The 21,223-nt window shown below is 43.0% G+C and overlaps 1 protein-coding gene across 1 annotated transcript in view; it reads right to left on the bottom strand.

Annotated features, from left to right (window-relative positions):
* Positions 1 to 20,704, bottom strand: part of LOC145399843 (transketolase) — a 95,438-nt gene extending 74,734 nt beyond the window's left edge. Inside the window, exon 1 of the mRNA XM_080272421.1 lies at positions 20,540 to 20,704. Within this exon, the coding sequence (XP_080128547.1) occupies positions 20,540 to 20,646 (107 nt within the window). The 5' untranslated portion in view covers positions 20,647 to 20,704. The remainder of the gene's footprint in view (positions 1 to 20,539) is intronic.
* Between the last annotated feature and the right edge of the window lie 519 nt (positions 20,705 to 21,223).

The raw sequence follows: 21,223 nt of genomic DNA, 5'->3' as shown, positions 1-21,223 counted from the left end.
CACCTCTTCCTCCCCCAGCCCAATCAGCCCCTAACACGAGGCTCTGGATTATATTTTCGTTTTTCAGACTTGTAACTGCGACGACGACTTGAGAAACCGTCTTGTATTTCTGTTTTCTTAGTCCTTTCAGTCACATATAGTTCACTAGAACTACCCTACGTTCCAATAACATCTATTCCATTAACAATAGATCTCATGGATGATGGTATCACCTTTCCAGAGCAAAGCACACAAGATCAGAGAAAATACATGTACATTCATTAACCGCTTAAGATGCTGAAGTCAGCGTTTTAGGGAACACATATTGTAATGCGAAACTGACAATCACGGAAATGCATTTATTCACTGTATCTTCAATATTGTTGCACTGCTTCACTGCTCCGTTTGCATACATAAAGCGGCACAATGATGCATTTGCTAAAACCTCCTACAACAACATTGAACAAGTAATAATTTTCCAGGAACGCAAATAAGCAACTGAGAAATACATCAGTTAATGGATGCCTCTGAAAATAGTTACAAGACTGCTGGCGTCCGTCACTGAGTCAGACTGGCAAGGATGGCACCCAACATATCCTCCAAACTGCGACGTGCAACCATCGAATTTACATCCAGGTCCTTATTTCTGCTCTATGTGTCTATTCGGCTGCGGACCGAATATGCTTCCAATTACACCACCGCCACTCCCTCAGCAAGTCTGAGTATTTCATAATTATACTGAATGGAACTCGACAATAAATAAAAGTGGTTCAGTGCCTACACTTTGTCTTGAATATGCTTAAACACAGCTGTCCACATTAAAACTCAGTCCAAGGACGCGCTGGTCCTGTGCAGCAACTCTCAGGCTCATATGACTCGTTTTCAACTTAATAAAGCCCCTTGGCATTAACTGGAATAAACAGTTTATTACAGCTGTCCCAACTCTGAGAGGGTGAATGATGACACTATATTACCATTCTTGAACTTTTATGACTAGCACTCAGCTGAATATAATTACCTGACGTTAGCCTGAACAAATATCACAAAATATGCGACCGTGTTATGTTATTTGGGTCAGTGCTACTAAAACAGGCAAGTAAGGAGATGTGATGCTTAAGTATATGACTGAATATGAACGAAATAAATAAAGTGTAAATACCGGATACCTGAATGAGGCAAAACAAGGAAAATTATAGACTGCGAACTCTCCTTCCCACCCGCATGATTACAGATTCATAACTGACTGATTGACGGACCAAAAAATCAATGGCGGCTGTCGATTCATGAAGAGATAATGTTAACAGTATCACTCCTCACGCCACAGCATTATCTTCCCACCAACGGACGTGACCATCGTTAATATTTTTCCTACTGCTTCTATCAAACTTTTTTTTTTTTCTCCTTCAGGCAGTCACACCATCAAGGCTTATTCCCCTTGAAACATCCTTCCCTCTAACATACGGTGTGTGTGTGTGTGTGTGTGTGTGTGGAGGCAACCACTGTGTAAATTTCCATAATTCTCCCTGCTCCTCCGTTAGTCATCGTAATTACCATCATCATTATCTTGCATCTCACCTTAACCTCCTGGCGATAACCTTGAATACTCTACCTCCTTCTCCCTCAAACTCCCCACCTCCACTCCCCCTATCACCCCACATCCCCACTTTCCCATTTTCCAATTCAATTCCTGTCTCACCTCCAGTTCGGTACCCTACACCGTCCCAACTTCCTAGTCTCCTTTCCTCTCCTCCCTCTTGCTCTTACTCCTAACCTTCGCACTCCCCTCTCCCCTCTCATTTCCAACCCTCACCCCCGCCTCATTTTCACTCCTCACCCTCACGCACTCTCACTCCAAACCATCGCATCCCCTCACCCTCCTCATCTCTTCTCATCCTCCCCCGCCTCACTCACTCATTTTACCTCCCACCCTCTGTCACCTTCACACCCTGCTCACTCCTCACCCTCACACTCCCACCCCCTGTATCCTCCATTCCACGCTCTCGCTCCCTACCCTCACATTTCGTCATCCCACATTCAAACTCCCTCTCCCTCACCAACTTTTCTCGCCAACTCGACATTCAGGCTGGAACCGTATTCTACATGGCCTAAGAGATTTCGTGGCCCCTTTTCTTAGTGATTTATTAAGTATAATCATCTTGATGTTCTCTTTTAGCTCTCTATTTTAGTAGTGACACAGTTTTCCTCAGTAAAGTACAAGGGGATAAAAGGCTGTAATATGCAAAATAAATCGGGGAGGAAGAGGTGCTACTGTCTGCCATGGCACCTTATATACGGCCCTGGGGTTTGGGTATTGTTCAAATCATGGCCACAACCCCCTCCCAAACCTAGATCACACGCTGACAAGAAAATGGATGTAGAACTGAATGTTAATGCATTATGTACTGTATTTCACTGTATGTGTGCTACCTTATAAATAAATAAATAAATAAACACACACACACACCGAGAGAGAGAGAGAGAGAGAGAGAGAGAGAGAGAGAGAGAGAGACTGGCGAGATGCAGTACGGTACTTAAAAATAAACAGCTAGGGAGGAGGTGCTAGAAAAGTCCCCTAGCCCACGAGACTGAGTCATGAAGTGAGTGGAAGAGGGACAGACCCTGAGGGGATAATGAAGTGTGTAAATATGCAGGTCTGGGGTAGAACAAGTAAACATTCAACTGGTCAGAGTAGAGAAAGCTGAGAGACGGCTCTGTCCTGTAACTAACAAACACAGCCGAGTGGTGATGACAATATGTAATTAACATCCGTTGATAAAATCAGTTGTATATCTATAAATGGTTTTGTTCCTGCCCAGTTTTTTCTTATCTTCCTCTCCCTTCTTCCGGTACAACAACAATACGATGGTGTGACCACGAAACGCTCTACTTCCCTCCAGAATGGCTCACTAATTGCGCGGAATGTCACGTTCAAACGACCACATGAAACTGAACACATCACAGGGTAAAAAAAATGTTGAAAGCAGGTTACAAAACAAGGATGACCTGCAGAAAAAAAATATATATATATATAGACCAGTACCTACACACTACAATCAACAAAATTAAAACTTAACGCTCTGAACATTTTTGCTTTTTCAGTATTATCAATAATACCGCTGTTCTTCCTCCTCCTCCTCCTCCACTTCTTCTTCTTCTTCTTCTTCTTATTATTATTATTATTATTATTATTATTATTATTATTATTATTTTATTATTACCTCCGCCAACGAAGCTGGAGGAGGTTATGTATTCCCCTACGTTTGTATGTCTGGCCACACGATATCTCTGAAAGTTTTCAAAGAATTTCAATGAAATTTTGTGGAAAGGTGGACCATGGGCCAAGAAAGAATTTATTGTACAAATTTTGGGGCGGATCAGGATCCGGAGCATCCCGGACAATACCGGTGTCTCCAAAAGTTCTCAATGAATTTCAATAAAAATTTGTGGAAGAGTGGGCCATGGTTCAAGGAATAATTGATTACCTTTGGGGGCGGATCCGGATCCTATGTATTCCACATAACATCACGGATCCGGATCCGGATCATTTTTAATGGCACTGGCACTGGTGGAGGTAAGCACTCTCTGAGTATATTATTATTATTATTATTATTATTATTATTATTATTATCACCAGTAATCGAAATATTAATCTCGCTAACTAGCGTAGTAGTAGTAGTACCGGGTAGCAGTAGTAGTAGGCTATTAGTTGTATACTCGGAATACTACTAATAATAACAACATTGTTAGGTTCTTGTAGGCACCATTATTATCTACTCTTCGTTAGTTAACCCTCACATCTTCGGGATAACTCTAGTATTCTATTCCAGCTAATGCCAGGCGATTGTTTCAGGTGAGTGCGATCCATGAAAAGCCTTGATGTTAACACTGTGACCATTAACCTTCTCATCTTCTTTCACCTAACATCGGACGATACTAATTAGGCTACTAGAGTGAATCATAGCAGTGTTAAAGTGAAATTTCTACGATGTTAATTACTTGGGTGAACCACAGGAACGTGAAGGTTAAAACCCTGAGATGTTAATCAGGTGAATCCCAGGAGCGTAAATGTTAGAACCATACGATACTGAGTGAATCATAGGGGCGCAAATGGTTTTAGACGCAAATGTTAAAACCATACGATATTGAGTGAATCATGGGAGCGCAAATGTTAAAACCCTACGATACTAATTACTTGAATGAATCACAGAAGCGTGAATATTAAAGCCCTACCATATTAATTACTCGAATGAATCACAGGAGCGTGAATTTTTAACACCCATATAGAAAAATAAAACGGACCGGTTCGGCGTGGAGGTACCAAGGTTAGCGTGAGGGGAACAACAGTGTGGTTTGTGGACGATGTGGCTCTGTATTTATCAACTTTCCAAAGCTTTAGTTACGTATACGATGGTTTATATGTGCGCGTTCACTGACACCCACACCCACACCCACACCCATCCACACACACACACACACACACACACACACACAAACAAGAGCAAATAACAAAATAACTAAACAGAAGGAAAACGAACAAAAAAAAAAAAAAATGCCATGAAGACCTGTTGATCGCAAAGACTCCATAGGAACTTTTATAAATACAGACCCTGGGAACAGCACAACCCATGAATATTTATAAGTGGGGAATAGAAATCTGCCGAGGCTAAATTACAGGCTTTCTACTCGTTACCATATGGGAACCCAGTGAACGTGCTTGTGGTCACCCTAACGTTACGGTGGAGTGAACTGATGTGGCTAGGAAAACTATACGGGGTGTCCCGGGAGGAAATGCCATAACTTTGGGAAATAATGTATGAGGGAAGCCTAAAGAATAAAAATGCTATACCAACAGGGATCCAGTTCTGACCCGTTCCCGAGCTACACTTGATGACCTTTTGGGTAAATTATGAGAGAGTCGATTACTGTCCCCTTAGCTGTCTGTAACTGTAATTCTGTAAGACTGAGATTCAAACCCTTGCTCATATACAACACTTTTTGCTTAGAATCCTCCGTTATCATTTCTCAAAGTTATGGTCTTCTTCCTGAGACAGCCTGTATAGAGCTATGAATGCTTAAGTTCCTCGGCAGACGCTAGTGCAACTGATATCTAACACACATGATCGCCCGTAAATAGCGCTTCACTAGAATCTCACGAGCTGCGGGGACGGCTCAGGTGGGTAGGGTAGGCGTGGCTGATGCTGGAAATGCAGGGGCCGTCCCCACAATACACGAGAATTTGAGTGGAACGAGAGTGTTAAATATGGGCCATCTTATATCTAATATAGTACAAAAGTTTCAAGGACACTTTCTTCACACCGTAAATGCTCAGTGATTTTACAACTTCGTCACTTAAATAGTCTGGAAGGCTGGAGGTGTTGGGAAATCCTTTCAGTCTTACAAATCCAGTTTTCACCTCGACTGCTTGCATAAGGCTACACTCGTCGCTTTGCAAGAAACACTGGGGCAACGGGTCGCTAACCATGGCGGCGAGGAGCTAGAAATTCACTAATAAAAAGGCGGACAACTCACGACTCCACACCGGTTAAGATGTGGAATGCTGTTGAAGAGAAAACGGAGAGGAGTACCGCCCTCCTGGATGGAGTGACTGGGGTGTTCAGTGATCGATTAAGCTTACTCAGACATTCCAGGCACGCATCAACCATGGCCAATACACCATTATTTATATTACTATGTACGCATAAACCTCACGAACACTAAATTTACAGTTAATCCGAACTGATGACGGCCAACAGCTTAACATTAACGCGGGGAACTGAGCAAAGGCACTGAAACCCGCTCTTCCTCACCCACTCACATTTATAAGCTCCGTCACGCACATGCAACTGGCCTAGAAAAATAGAAAGCCTATGTGTACCTACAGTGTGTGTGTGTGTGTGTGTGTGTGTGTGTGTGTGTGTGTGTGTGTGTGTGTGTGTGTGTGTGTGTGTGTGTGTGTGTGTGTGTGTGTATTGTTTGGTTCATGTGTGACGCGTGACTCATGTGTACTCGTGTGTGTAATGCATGAATTATATTTGTGTACTGTACATACCTGTGTGGGTAAGTTAATTCGTGACTAGTGCGTGTGCGTTTGTATGTAATGCGTGAGTCATGTGTATGTGTGTATAATGCCTAAGTCGTGTGTGTGTGTGTGTGTGTGTGTGTGTGTGTGTGTGTGTGTGTGTAATGCGTGAATCGTGTGTGTACGTGTGTGTATGGGGTGTGTCGAGGGCTGGAGCAGGTGCCGTGAAGGACAAGCGGCTGGTTTCACGCCTCAAGGGGAAGTGAGTTTCGTTAATTTTAAAACTTCCAGAGGCTGGCATAGCCTAGAAGAGACGACAATTTTTACACAAACTACAACCGACCAGGTCATTAGAGAGATGGTCTGCTAACCCAGCGGAGGCGAGTTTGAACACCGACTGAGGCAGGAAGCAGTTCAGGGGATTTGAATTTTGTTAGACTTTACTGATCTACCATAAGACCCGCCGACAAGTCGTTAAAAGAACCCTGGTAATACCAGTAAACCAGTCCTGTATGAGACAGCCACAGCAGGTATTCAATATGGACGGTAGGTGTTGCCCCGAAGCGGTGACATGTGGATGTGTCTGATGCGTAGGACAGCTGGATCTCAAGGAACGGGCTGTTATTGATTGCCCAGAGTCGGACGTTGTAAATAATAATAATAATAATAATAATAATAATAATAATAATGAGTCAAATATAGCTTTAATTACGATCTTCATGGGGATCTTGGTATCGAATGTGTGGACAATATTTGAAATCACGACTGTCATCTTACGGAGAAAAGAGTTAGGCTGCTTGGCTATAATAAGGTCTGTTTAGTCAGTACATAAAATAATCTACCTTCACAAACTTAATATTACAAGCAGAGCCTCAAACAAATAAACATACAGCCCGTAAGAAGCTTATAGTCTTCGAAAAACTTAGGCAATCGTGAACAATAGGGAAATCGAAGCAGACAGATAGACAGGACAGACATAGATAGGAAGACAGGACGACAGACAAGTACAAGGACAGGACAGACACAGACAGAAAGACAGGACGACAGACACAGATAGGCAGGACAGACAGACAGAAAGCTAGGGCTGACACAGATAGAAAGACATAATGACAGACAGAGATAGAAAGACAGAAGGACAGGCAAACAGAGAGACATCCAAACACTCCTCTTCCCCCACACGCGCCTTGGGTAATTCTGAAACCAGTTGTGGCTATTTATTTTCTTTACTTCTTATCCCCACTGTTGCCTCTCTCTCTCTCTCTCTCTCTCTCTCTCTCTCTCTCTCTCTCTCTCTCTCCTCCCCATGACCTGGCAGAGCATATGTCCTCGCGGCACTCAAATAAAAAAGAATTTAACAAAAATGGGTCAATTTGTATTATTCGCGACGATACGGAGAAAAGAAATTCCACCGTACGTAACTTTCCATCATCATCTGACCATGGACTCTCTCTCTCTCTCTCTCTCTCTCTCTCTCTCTCTCTCTCTCTCTCTCTCTCTCTCTCTCTCTCTCTCATGCCAAATGTACACTGCGCATTTTTAATACATTCAGATCCACTTAACCACACTGTAACATATACACACACACGCAAGCACACATACACACATATATATACAAATACACAACTTTGTACAGTAACGACCTTGCTCACACACACACACACACACACACACACACACACAGTCGACCTTCCTGCGTCTAGCTGGGATTCTGTCTGAGTCTCTTACTTCTATCAGTTTACCAGCTCTTTTTACTCTATAAGTTCTACCTGTCTATCAACCACTTTATCTATCTAAGTGTACAGTATCTAACTTCTATAATCCAAGTCTAATTTTGCTTCTACACTTTTTTTTTTTCCCCCGAAATGAACCAAAGGCTGGGCGTCTCAACATTTATTCCTTCAAAACAGAAAAGTATATAATAAACTTACTACCACCGGACGATTTTATTCAGCTAAAGACAGACATTAGTTAGTGAAGGGTTAATGAAGCCTGTATCTAAGCCATCCAGCTTTTTTAAAATCCTATGTTGAGTATAATCGTCTGGAGAAAGCAAGACTGAAATTAAAAAAAAAAAAAAAATCCCATCAGACCGAAGGCACTAAAAGATTGGAGGTTATAGGCAGAGGGAATGAAGGATTTAGGGGAAAAGTTTAAGACAAATCCGTCTACCTGTCCGACTCTACTTATCTATGACTTTCAGTACCTGCCCAATTGTATGGCTTATCAACCCCTCAGAGACTCCCTGTCCTGAGCTGTCTGTGTGAGTCTAACCTTGCCTCCAGGTGTTTGAGTCTGTATGTACATGTCCCTGAGTCTACGCGTACCTCTACCTGGCTGAATCTACCTGTACACTCGATTAAAACATCATTGCACAGGAGGGGCCCGATGATATCCTAAATGGTCATTATAAACCGTGATGTCTCAGGAAGTCTGATCTGTTATATATCATCTCACTGAGCATAATGATAATAATACTGACAGGGATAGGATACAATCAAGCTGTATATGGAATCCTCATGAGAACAGGTCTGGCACTGAGGTAAAATCATCAGGTATTTCGTAATATCCATCACCTGCAATGTTTGACTGTATCGCACTACGTGTTCAGTGATACAGGTATTCTTTTTTAATCCAGTGTGCCTCTATCTGTGAGTCTAACTACACCTCTGAGTCTACCTATACCTCTACCTGCAAGTCTACCTGCACCTTTACCTGCGGGTCTACCTATACCTCTACCTGCAAGTCTACCTGCACCTTTACCTGCGGGTCTACCTATACCTCTACCAGTGGGTCTACGTGTGCATCAACCTGTCTGGAGTCTACATACCTCGTCCATCTATACCTCTCCACATCATGGCAGTCTGAACTAACAAGCCTATTTACTCCTCTATCTAGGGATCTCTCTCAGGCACTCTCATTACACTCATAGTATCTCCCTGTTTACCTAACTTTGGTCTGCTTGTCTAGAGAAATCATGCCATTTTCTCTCAATATATATGACTGTAATTTAGTCTGCCACTTACTTTAAAATACACTAGATTAAACAGCCTCAGTATCTGTCTGTAATTAACCCCCTCTTTCCAATGGCTTTTCAAGTTAGTCCACCACCAGACGATTTCATTCAGCCTAGAAAGGATCTGTGACAGTGAAAGGTAACAAAACCGTCTGATGATGGCTAGAAGAAAACAGAAATAGACGTCACCAGAGTCTACTTTTGTTGCCAGTAACTGTGTCTTGTTTTTGCCTGGATTAATCAAACTCTGCCTGCCTAGCTACAATCACTTTCACTTGTAATCTTATCTACCATTGTTGTTTATCTTCAAATACTCTGCTGCTGATAAGTCTGCAATCCCCGGGTAACTACTACAATCATTTTCCACACCTTATCATTCCTCTACGATTATGTTTCTTGCCTGCAATTCATCATACCGCGCCTTATCATTCTTGTCCGATTACGTTTCTTGTCTGCGTCTCATCAATTACCATTACGTCAGTCTGTTACCTGTCTATTGTGCTTACGTGTCTCTGTATGTTCATGTTGCGTGACACATGTTGATTCAGTAGAGAAGAGATCTCACAGTGAACGAGTTGGACACAATCATTAACCCATTCTGTTCAATGCTTTACGCTTTTATAACTCCTACCGCTAAACAGCTGCAGTAAAATTAGGGATGACGTCTAGTTGTGAAGAGATTAATGTCGTTCCCTCAACCCTTCGTTACCCACACGTAATAGCCATTTTGACGGGCATTTATGGAACACAACTGAGCTTATGGTTAGCCTGTATGCCAAGTTACACACAGAAAAGCAAACACAAGACAAGCTTCACAGTTACAATGAACGTCAAGGTGGCCAGCTTCCATTTCTTTTCGCCGCCTCACATTTAAAAATACTTGTTGATTAGAATACCGTATTACGGAATTCATTTTAATCAGATTTCAAACAGACGAGTTTATTAAGGGATGCCTATACTCGTTTCATTTTAACCTGGCCACGCCTAAAACTGACACCTCTCCATCTTGAATGCGCTATGGTGCTAATCACGAAGACGTGCTACGGAATGCATGCAGAGCTGTAGCACTGTCTTTTTCTATCACTGAGCTATGTGAAGTTGACTGCGAATGGACGAAAAACTGGGCCAGATTAAAGTAAAGCAAGTCTAGTAATGAATGAGTTTATCATGGCTGTATCTAACCCCTCCAGTTCGAAAATATCCCTAAAACTAAATAAACCTTATCTGCAGAAAACAAGATTATATTTTTAAAAAGTCCTCTAATTGAAGATGATAAGATGACCGTCAAAACCTGGGGACATGCCCTGCCATTCGCGTTCTCACTTTCAAGTTCTTCAGCACGATGACGTAATTTAATTATCTCCGCCAACGGAGTTGGAGGAGGTTATGCTTTCACCCCTGTTTGTCTGTTTGTCCACAAGATGCCTAAAAAAGTTATTCATGGATTTCAATGTAATCCTGTGGATATGTGGACCATGGGCCAAGGAAGAGTTGATTAAATTTTAGTGGTGATCTGAGTTCGAGTCCCGGTTCAGGACTGCTTTTTGTTTGCTTGACCACAAGAAAATTGAAACACTTTTTGACGGATTTTATTAAATTTATTTGCATATGTGAGTCATGGGCAAAGGAAGCGTTGATAAAGTTTTGGAGGTGATCTGAGTTGTCTGCTACAGGCGTTGGCGGAGGCATGTGCTCTTTGAGTCCTCGGACTGAAGGGGTAATACAACAGCCAGAAATTGGGAGCATACCTTTCCCTTGGTGGCCTCTCTTTTGAAAGACGGTGCTTCTTCTTTTTTTTTTTTTACTGCCTTATTATTTCCAACACCCCATATTAACCGTCTGCCTGCCTGTGTGTGTGTGTGTGTGTGTGTGTGTGTGTGTGTGTGTGTGTGTCAGTTCCTGGGTGTAGAGGGGCCAGGGTGGCTTCATGCATGCACCGGATTTCAGTCAACAACAAAACCCCGTCCTTGGCTCGTTATTTCCATGACTGGCACAGGGGTTTCCCTTCCTCTCAAGCCCTACCCTTTTTCGCCTTCCCATCCTACTCTCTCTCTCTCTCTCTCCACCTAGTTTCATTACACATCCATACTACAAACAATAGCATTCCTAACAGCGCTAACCTCAAACAACTCGACAATAAAGACAACAGCAAACACACCACCAACAAAAACAACAGAGTGAACAAACGCAGACGTAGGGGACAACACAAGGAAAATTTTTTAACACTCCACCCACTACAACACACGCACACACACACACACATATATATATAATATATATATATATATATATATATATATATATATATATATATATACAGAGCCTCTGTGGTACAGTGGTAGAGTGTGCGTTTCGTACACGGGTGAGCCAGGGTTCGCGCCCCGTCAGGGTAATAAACTTTGGGAGTGTTCACCCGGCCACGTACTGCACTGACGGACACAAGGGGTGCTGTGGTTGAACCAGTGTCGCTTACTATAAAGTATGCTTGCACCCAGTCGGCTTGCGCGGGCCGATTACACTTAGTTCACAGACTACACACACATCCAAAGCCACTCCAACACGACAATTACACTTACAAGCAGTTCTCACCCTACATACAATCTCTACTAGACAGCCTAAGCTACTTGGTAGAAATATATTGGCTGTATCGTCCCGACTTCGGTCGGGATAGGCCGGTCCTGCAGTGGATACTCAAACGGTTGATGATGATGATATATATATATATATATATAATTCCCAAAACATCCTTCCTTCCCCCTTCCTCCTCTTCCTTGGCTGGCAGTGTTAGTCTCTCTTCTAGTATTCATAATAAATCGGGACTGCTGTCTACCTGGGGCTAGGTTACTTACTTAACAGTTAAGGAGAGTGACAAGTCACCGTCCCCTGAGCGGCGTTATGTGAGCAATAAGCCCCAAGCACTCCTCGGATACAAACCTTTATGACACATCCGGTTGGAGCGCCCTAGCTCGCTAGACCGCCAGACGCCCATCTGGTTATAAGGTTACAACCCAACGTAGTAAATGGTATCCAGGGCTGCAAGAAACCATTTGGATACCCGGTTGCTTACCAAGGGGGAAAGAATACCATGCAAACTAAAATGGAATTACGTATGGAACTCTCACCCTGCGGCCACCCTGCCCTTGAGCGACGCCATACTTTCTACAACAATTATTTAAGCTGTTGAGATTTCCCCATATGTCGGCCATACTGTGGACGCTTACCACTTTACATACCACGCCACTTTTGTTGTTACTTATGGACAGACAATGGTTTCATCCACTTAAAAATAAATAGAGTGACGGTATACTGGCGAAGAATCATCATCATCATCATCATCATCATCACCAAATTTCGCACTACCATAATGGGGAGGATAACATCAAATTAGAGAAAAATGGCTACACTTATTAAAAGATACCGGTATCACAAGTGCTCAATGAACACTGCCAAACACCCGCTTGTATATCACTCAAGCCTTCGAAATCTTTGCTTCATCTACATGTAGCCTGTGCTTCATCTTACTAAGCTCCTCTCGCCGACCTCAATGTTTAATCCATCCATCCATCATCCAGTCCTATGTTGCACCATGAGAAGTGTAGGAGCCCGAGGCTAGGCAAGTTGGTCCTGACATTGAAGATGACAGTGACCAGCCTCCCTCATCCCTGAGTGGCATTACGTGAGCAATAAACCCAAACCAACCCTTGGATATAAACCTACACAGGCTCATGCAGTCCGACTGGAGCGCCTTAATTATCCACTAAACCACCAGGCGCCATAATTTGGTTATATAGTTACCACCCTGCGTAGTAAATGGTTTCCTGGTGTACAGGAAACCATTTGGCTTGTCACTCAGTGTAGTCACCCACAGGCAGAAGGAGTCACCCATGGGCAGAAGGAAGAGGAAGAATGAAGGAAAGAAAGACAGAAGTGGGAGTGTAAAGTCACCCGTAGGCAGAAGGAGGAGGAAAGAATGAAGGAAAGAAAGGCAAAAGAGGATAGAAAGAAAAAAGGAAAGGGCAGCCACCCAAAGCACCATCTTTTTTTTTTTTTTTTTTTTTTCATATTCAAGCTAAAAGAGAGACTCACTCTCATACGCTAACACAGTCGTCTTGCAGCCCGAGTATTCAACCTCTTATTTTATCAGGGCCTTCGTAGCAGCTGCCAGTGTGCTTTCCACCTTCTTCTCACACCCGTCTCTTTTCCCTCACTGCAGTACGCTACATACGATCAAAATCATATTGCCCATGATGGGTCCGATTATATGCTACATGATTATCAATGCATGTGATGTCCATGGATATTTAATCTGTTTTTTCTTGTGCATGTGCATATAACAATACTTACTATCGATAAGACTAAATATGATCACTATACTCATTTTACGCTAACTTGGCCAAAATTTGCCCTCTCTCCATCTTGAATGCTGAATTGTAACAGGAGATTAACATTTAATTATGAGGCCACTCAAAAAGAGGTGCTATGGAAAGGATTTACAGCCACAGTATTGTCACGGAACTACGAGAAAAAGGCTGAGAAAGAACGAAAATCTGGGCAAAGTTAAGGTGAAAAAAGCTAAAGCAAGCAACATTATCCAGTATTAGGTACAGTACGTAGATCTAGCAACACGGGGCGTTATGTAACTTCCATCGTGTTGGTGATGTCAGATTGTTTCAGGGGAACTGTGCATCAATAGAAGACCCAATGTACAGTTAGTTCCACTTCCACGTGACCCATCCTGCATTGCAAATGTCTCAGCAGTCGACAGATGTTACTCTATAAGCCAACCCCCCCCCCCCCGCCTCTCTCTCTCTCTCTCTCTCTCTCTCTCCTGCTCAGTCGGAAACAGCAAAGTGGAACAAAAAATGGTGCCCAAATGATCCATCGCACGTTTTCCAAAAACTTGGGTGACACTTTGAGAAGTGTGTAAAAAACTGGATGATTAAATAACTTGAGTAATGTGCCTAAATGTACACAAGAATACAAGAAAGTTGAAGGACAGAACTCTATAGACCACTACTAAAGACAGCTCGAACAGTGATCGTCTACGACCGGACACCAGGTACAAAATGAATAAATAAACTAGATAGCACTCAGCGACCGCATACTTCCCCCATTGCCAGATACGGATCCGCCCCAAAATTTATTCAATTCTTCCTTGACCCATGGCCCACCCTTCCACAAAATTTCATTGAAAACTTTTGGAGATATCGTGTGGACAAAGAAACAAACAAACGTAGGTGAATACGTAACCTCCTCCAACTTCGTTGGCGGCGGTAATAAAATGCATACACAAATCAAAGGAGCGAAACCGAATACGTTCTGTATGAAAATTAAATGTTGGCCTGATACTATAAGTTCTTTTATATATACATCATCTAACACATAAATGCAATGACTGCCTGTATAATGTTCCTTTTCGTTATGGTCAGGCAGTGGGATGGGGACTGGCGTCAGATGAGAAATGTGGACGAATGTGAGGTACGTCTGAGTTCGGACAGTGTTAGATAAGGTCCTTTTCACCTATTCTGTGTGTGTGTGTGTGTGTGTGTGTGTGTGTGTGTGTGTGTGTGTGTGTGTGTGTGTGTGTGTGTGTGTGTGTGTGTGTGTGTGAGAGAGAGAGAGAGAGAGAAAGAGAGAGAGAGAGAGAGATCTGGAACCCTGGAACCCCCACCGAAAAGAAGAAATTTTCTGATGAATAACATCCCAGCTATACCCTCAAAATTTTTCACCCGCTCCACTCCCCCTCCCCCACCAATATTCAGCCCGACACATCCGGTCCTTTCCCTCCCCCCTTAGGGTATAACAATCAGGACTAGAAAGCACTAAGAGAGTGCATACCTCCGCCAATGTCACTGCCATTAAAAAGGATCCGGATCCGGATCCGTGGAGATTGTGTGGAATACATAGGATCCGGATCCTCACCAAAATATAATCAATTTTTCCTTGATCCATTCCCCACTCTTCCACAAAATTTTATTGAAATTCATTGAGAACTTTTGGAGATATTGTGCGGGGTACACAGGATCCGGATCTGGATCCGTCCCAAAATTTAACGAATTCTTTCTTTGCCGATGGTCCACCCTTCCACACAGTTTCATTGAAAATCACTGAGAACTTTTGGAGATATTGTGCAGGATATATAGGATCCGGATCCGCCCCAAAATTTAATAAATTCATTCCTTGCCCCTAGCCAACCCTTCCACCAAATTTCACTGAAATTCATTGAGAACTTTTGGAGATATCGTTTGAACAAACTTCGCTGGCGTAGATTAACAGCTGGTCGCCTCCGCAACGTCTCCCACCCTCCCTAACCTCATCTTTCTCTCTCTCTCTCTCTCTCGGAAGCGACTACTGGAAATTCCCATAGAAACTAAAAAATCCCCAGGTATACCCAGGAAATACAGTACACTCCTCGAGAGAACATCAGTGACCACTTCCTCCCGTCTACTATGGCCGAACTCTGACTGCCATACGAGACTTTTGTATTTTCCTTTGCGATTTAATATACGACATTTTATTATTCTCTTGTCTTACTTTATCGATTTACCTTCTTAATACCAGTACAGGATAGTCTGTATTGGTAATATATGGGAGAATACTGATCACTTCATCACGGCGCCTTTGTATATTTTATTTATACTCTCAATTCTAATTTATTCAGCTTTTTTTTTTTTTTTTTTTTTTTTTTTTGGTGTCAACTACAGCCTTCAATAATCCCTCAACTGGCCCACTAGGAAACTCCAAGCCGATTAAAATATCTGGTATCAGGAACGATACCAGTACAACACAAAGATATCACCGTATCGTAGACATAAAAGGTGCAGGCTAAAAGGCAAAATAAATCTCTGAGGAATAGTTGTTACGGAATCTCCCAAGCCAACGAGAATACGGCCCTGCAGTATAACCCTTCAATCCGATGACGTGTTTTTCGTTTTATTCTTGATACCTTCACACCATTTTACTGAGCTTGAGAAGAACCATCAGTGAAAAGATTAATGAAGTCTTTATCTAACCCTTGAAAGTCCAAGCCTCTTCCATGTTCAATAATATCGTCGGTAAGCAGTAAAAAGAAAGTGGGAAAATACGTCACTGGAATGAAGGAAATACCTGAAATATTTACCTGACATTAATTAACTCCTCAGGATATCACCGCCAACACATTATCACATCTCAGTATAACCCCGACCGTAACCACACACCACGTTACGGTTTTCTCATCACTTTAAAGATACCATTCCCTAGCCGACAAAACGACAGAGGTAGTCTAGGGGTTAAATAGAATAAATTGGTATACCTTCGACAATTGCTTTCCTGGGTTAATCATTTAGGCAATTTCACAAAGCCCAGAATACAGGCAAATGAAAGACTGATCATTAACATTACTGTTGATATTTACAGGGAGTATGTAGATGCCGTATGTAGCAGAACAGTTATTTACTATCCTTGTCTTATTATCGTCCGCTTTTAGCAAGGCTGAGCGATAATGTTTTTGCCCGCGCCTGTGTGTGTGTGTGTGTGTGTGTGTGTGTGTGTGTGTGTGTGTGTGTGTGTGTGTGTGTGTGTGTGTGTGCGTTTATCTATTACCCTTACATCTCATGAACAGTTTGAACCTTCAGGAATCAAGATATGGCCAAAATCTTGGACGAGTTCGACAATGGGCACTCGGAATCAAGGTCATGGTCACCAAAATGGATGCCAAAGGTCAACTAGTTCTAACTGCCCGCCTATAGCACCATTATGTATCATGAACGGCTTGAGCTATCAACATGGAACCTTCAGTGTATCAAGATATGGCCAAATTCTTGGACGAGTTCGAAAAAAGGCACTCGGGGTCAAGGTCACCAAAATGGCTGCCGAAGGTCAACTAGTTTTTATCACCCGCCTTTAGCACCATTATATATCATGAACGGCTTGAGCAATCAACATGAAACCTTCAGGGTGTCAAGACATGGCCAAATTCTTGGACGAGTTCGAAAATGGGCACTCGGGGCCAATATTCTGGCAGGCGATTAGCATTCGGCTCCCGAATGCTTTTCTTTCATTATTATTATTATTATTATTATTATTAATGGGAACGGAGACAGCAAAGTGACTGTTAACATGATTGGTTTGGGGGGCGTACAGAGAAGAAATGCAGTGCCAGAAAACGTGACACTCCCACAGGTGAGGAACGCTGTGGAGCGACTGATAAATGGGAAAGCAGATGGGGTTGATGAGGTGTATACAGAGATGCTTAAGCGTGGTGGAGAGAGCGGAATGAAGTGCTTGTTGGAAATATGTAAGAAGGCATGGATGAGTGAAAGTGTGCTAGCAGAGTGGAAAAAGGCAATGACTATCCCTGTACAAAAATAATGGTGAGCGAAGTGAGTGCAAGAATTATCGTGGCATATGTCTACTGAGTGTGGCAGGGAAGATATATAGAAGAATTATTATAGAGAAAGTAAGAGAAATATCAGAAGTCCCAGTGAGTGATGAACAGGGCGGCTTTAGGGGTGGCAGAGGATGTGTAAATCAAATATTTGCAGTAAGACAGACATTGGAGAAGGCGTGTGAGAAGGACTATAAGGTGTTTATGGCATTTATGGATCTGGAAAAAGCATACGACAAAGTAGACAGATTTTGGAAAGTTCAGCGCATGTGTGTTGCAGATGGTAAGATGCTAGGTGCCATCAAGAGTTTTTATGATGGAAGTGAAGCATGTGTAAGGGTAAATGGGCATCTAAGTGACTGATTCACGATCAATGTGGGGGTGCGACAAGGTTGTGTGATGTCCCCATGTTTGTTCAATATATATACATGGACGGGTGACGAGAGAAGTAGAAACACTAGTAATGGAGAGGGGGATGGCGTTGGTAATGAATGGTGATGGGTGGAACATTTCAAATTTGTTGTATGCTGATGATGCAAAAGCTACTTGCAAATACCAGGCAAGAGCTTGGTGGACTAGTGCAGAGTTTTGTAGATGTCTGTGAGAGTCGTGCCTTGAGGGTAAATGTAGAAAAGGGTAAAATGATGGTTACTATGAGGGAAGGTGACTCCCAGTGTGATGTTACAGTGAATGGAGACAGACTGGAATTGGTGAGAGTTCAAAAGCCTGGGTACAGTGATAGAAATGAGCGGAAAATGTGCAAAAGAAGTGGAAAGTAGAGTGACACAAGAAAGGGATGTAACTGGTGCTATGAAGGCCTTGATAAGAAACAGAGGATTGAGTGTTGCAGCTGCACGAGGCTTACATGATGGAGTGTACCAACTTTAACATACAGATGTGAGACTATGGTGTGGCATGAAAATGAAAAGTCAAGAGTAAGAGCAGTGAAGAAGGGAATGCTGAGGAATGTATGTGTGGAGTACAGAGGGTAGGTAGGATACGAAATAATGTGATTCGTGAAAGATGCGGAGTGAGGAAATATGTGGACACCAGAATCGAAGAGAGTGTACTGAGATGGTATGGTCATGAGGAGAGAATGGATGACAACAGTGGTGAAAAAGCTATCTGAGTGAATTTGACGGAGGGAGGAGGCGAGGTAGGCAAAGATGAAGGTGAAGGAATAGGGTGGATGAGTGTGTGAGGATGAGAGGTATGGAAATTGATGAGGCTAAGGAAATGACAAGAGACTGAGTTGGCTGGATGAATTTTGTGCGGAGAAGCACATAACCAGGGATTTGGCACCCGTTTATAATGTGACGGCGTTCGGATTGACCCTATCGGATAGGTATAAGTGAAGCTAGAGAACGTGGTGAAAGTTTTTTGGCCTAACTGATGAAGCCACGATTCCGTGGGTTTCAATGATCAAGCGTGGCCCACTGAATGAGGCAAACTTAGTCTGTCTGATCGTTGCCACTCCTCACCCTGCCCTAGGGTGGGAAAGAAGGTCCGGATGATGATGATGTATATTATCATTACCGGTATTATTATCGCCCGCCCTTAGCAAGGCGGAGCGATAATGTTTTGCCCGTGTGTGTGTGTGTGTGTGTGTGTGTGTGTGTGTGTGTGTGTGTGTGTGTGTGTGTGTGTGTGTGTGTGTGTGTGTGTGTATCTGATACCCTTATATCTCATGAACGGCTTGAGCTATCACCATGACAGCTTCAGGGTATCAAGATATGGCCAAAATCTTGGACGAGTTCGAAAATGAACACTCGGGGTCAATATTCTGGTCGGCGATTAGCATCCGGCTCCAGAATGCTTTTCGGTATGTTCTTTAATAAACATGTTATGGCCTCCCTAAGGCAGTAAGCAGTATCTCTACCACCATTCACGAATTTTACGATTACTGAAGAGCAAGTTATGGAATATCGTGATAAGCAACACAGAATTCGTGACCTTGTGTGACGCCCAGAGATTACATAACCAGGTGATCGATAGCGGGAGGCGACACTCACCCGTGTTCCAATAAGTTAACTTCAAGATTACTGTATGTTACGAGGCTTCGATGCAAGATCAAAATTCTTGTTTCATCGTCACACATTCAAGGCTATTGAGTTGGGTGCCTTCACGCGGTGGCACTGACATGGTTGGGGGGGCTCTCCTGCCTCGTTATGAAAACGTCCCTCAACTACCTCCCTACCGTATCCCCTGAATGGAGGATTGTGGACTGCTGGAGAGGAGAAACTTTCAACCTGCATTCTGATGGGCTCACATAACAGATGAACCTGGGGTTACAACTAGGTTACTGCTGTTCTCTCTCTCTCTCTCTCTCTCTCTCTCTCACAGCATTGGCAACAAGTTTTGGCTACATACTCCTAAATTTTGTTGCGTTACCAAGGATTCCCAATCAATGGGGAAACCATCTTTAATAAATGAAACAAGTGACACCTTAAGAATGTTCTGAGACACAGGAGTGAAGATGCAGGAAAAGCACATGGTGCAAAGAGGGAAGCACATAGGAACAAGCGGGATTCTCATGCAGGTGCTGGGAGGCTATGCATGTACAGCAGAATTACGACCCGCCCTCAGGCAATATTGGTCACCCAAATATTACAATCTCGAATGTATTATCATGCATTTAACCTGGGATCCTGTAACATTAGAAACACTGATCTTATATTACATGAGTAATTTATTAGGTTGTGTAGGAATTACACCTAGAGTCTTGTATAACGAAGTTCGCCTGTCACGCGTCGGTATTGCCATACTACAAAACATTTTATTTGACAGCGGAACATAAAGTTCTCCATCCAAGAGCATATCTCTTCGGTAAGGTACGATGTTACTAAACATGAAGGTACTTATCCTGACCTTGCAAAATTTAGCACTATGAAACTTATGAAGGTGACTTTGAAGGCCCAATGTCCGATATTATTGATTATCAAACAAACTCATTTTTACCAATACGCCGTTTAAAACTTACATTAATGTTCCAAGCCCCGCGGATAACAACTGATGTTATGCATCACTTGAAGATATGTTCAATAAAACATAGGAAAACAACAACAACCGTGGCAACACAGCACCCAGCCGGCACCGTCTCACATCCCAGCACATAATCCCAGGTCGAATAAACATGATTTAGCTCTCATATTTTCCTTACCCTGAGTTGCTGGCTGATGTTGATTTGACTGAGTGGATACGGAGTTTATTGGCAATGTCCTTCAGTTCCTGAAGGACGCTGGAATCAGGCTTGTGGTACTCAGACATAGTAGTGTCGATGGTGTGTGCTTATCTGGCGCAGACGCTACTCACTACCCGCCCTCGCCGTACGATAACTCTTCCCTGTTCCCAGCCTCCCCTGCCCCGTACCCGCTTTGTCTAATAAGTGGCAAAGTTGAACCGAATAAAAGATCTAGAATATTCCTTCAACGTTCACTAGAATATATATATATCCACTGAGTACAAGTTGCTCTGAATTGCTGTTGTTCTTTTTCAATGATGATAACGACAGTGCTGCGCGAGCAAAATTTGTTCGCGGATGAAATATTTTTTACTTCTCAAATTAGCCTATCAAAGGCGTGTTTTAACATGTAGAATGTTGGTGACAACGGCACTGTTTTTATCTATCTATCTATTGCCAGACGCCTTAATCCCGTAGGGGGTGGCCACAAACAAATCGCCTCCATGTCGCTGTCCCCCACCATTTCACTGCCCTGCTCCCAGCTCACACCCCCTCCCTCATATACTGTACCCCTCCACTCCATCCCTCCACCTCATCCTCGGCCTTCCCCTCCCTCTCCCCCTTCCACATCACTCACATACACTCTCATCAGTCTCTCACTCT

Source organism: Coenobita brevimanus, chromosome 50 (assembly GCF_032717465.1).
Source record: "Coenobita brevimanus isolate Jiangsu-jjx chromosome 50, ASM3271746v2, whole genome shotgun sequence".
Taxonomy (NCBI): Eukaryota; Metazoa; Arthropoda; class Malacostraca; order Decapoda; family Coenobitidae; genus Coenobita; species Coenobita brevimanus.
This window is presented reverse-complemented; position numbering and strand designations above follow the sequence as displayed.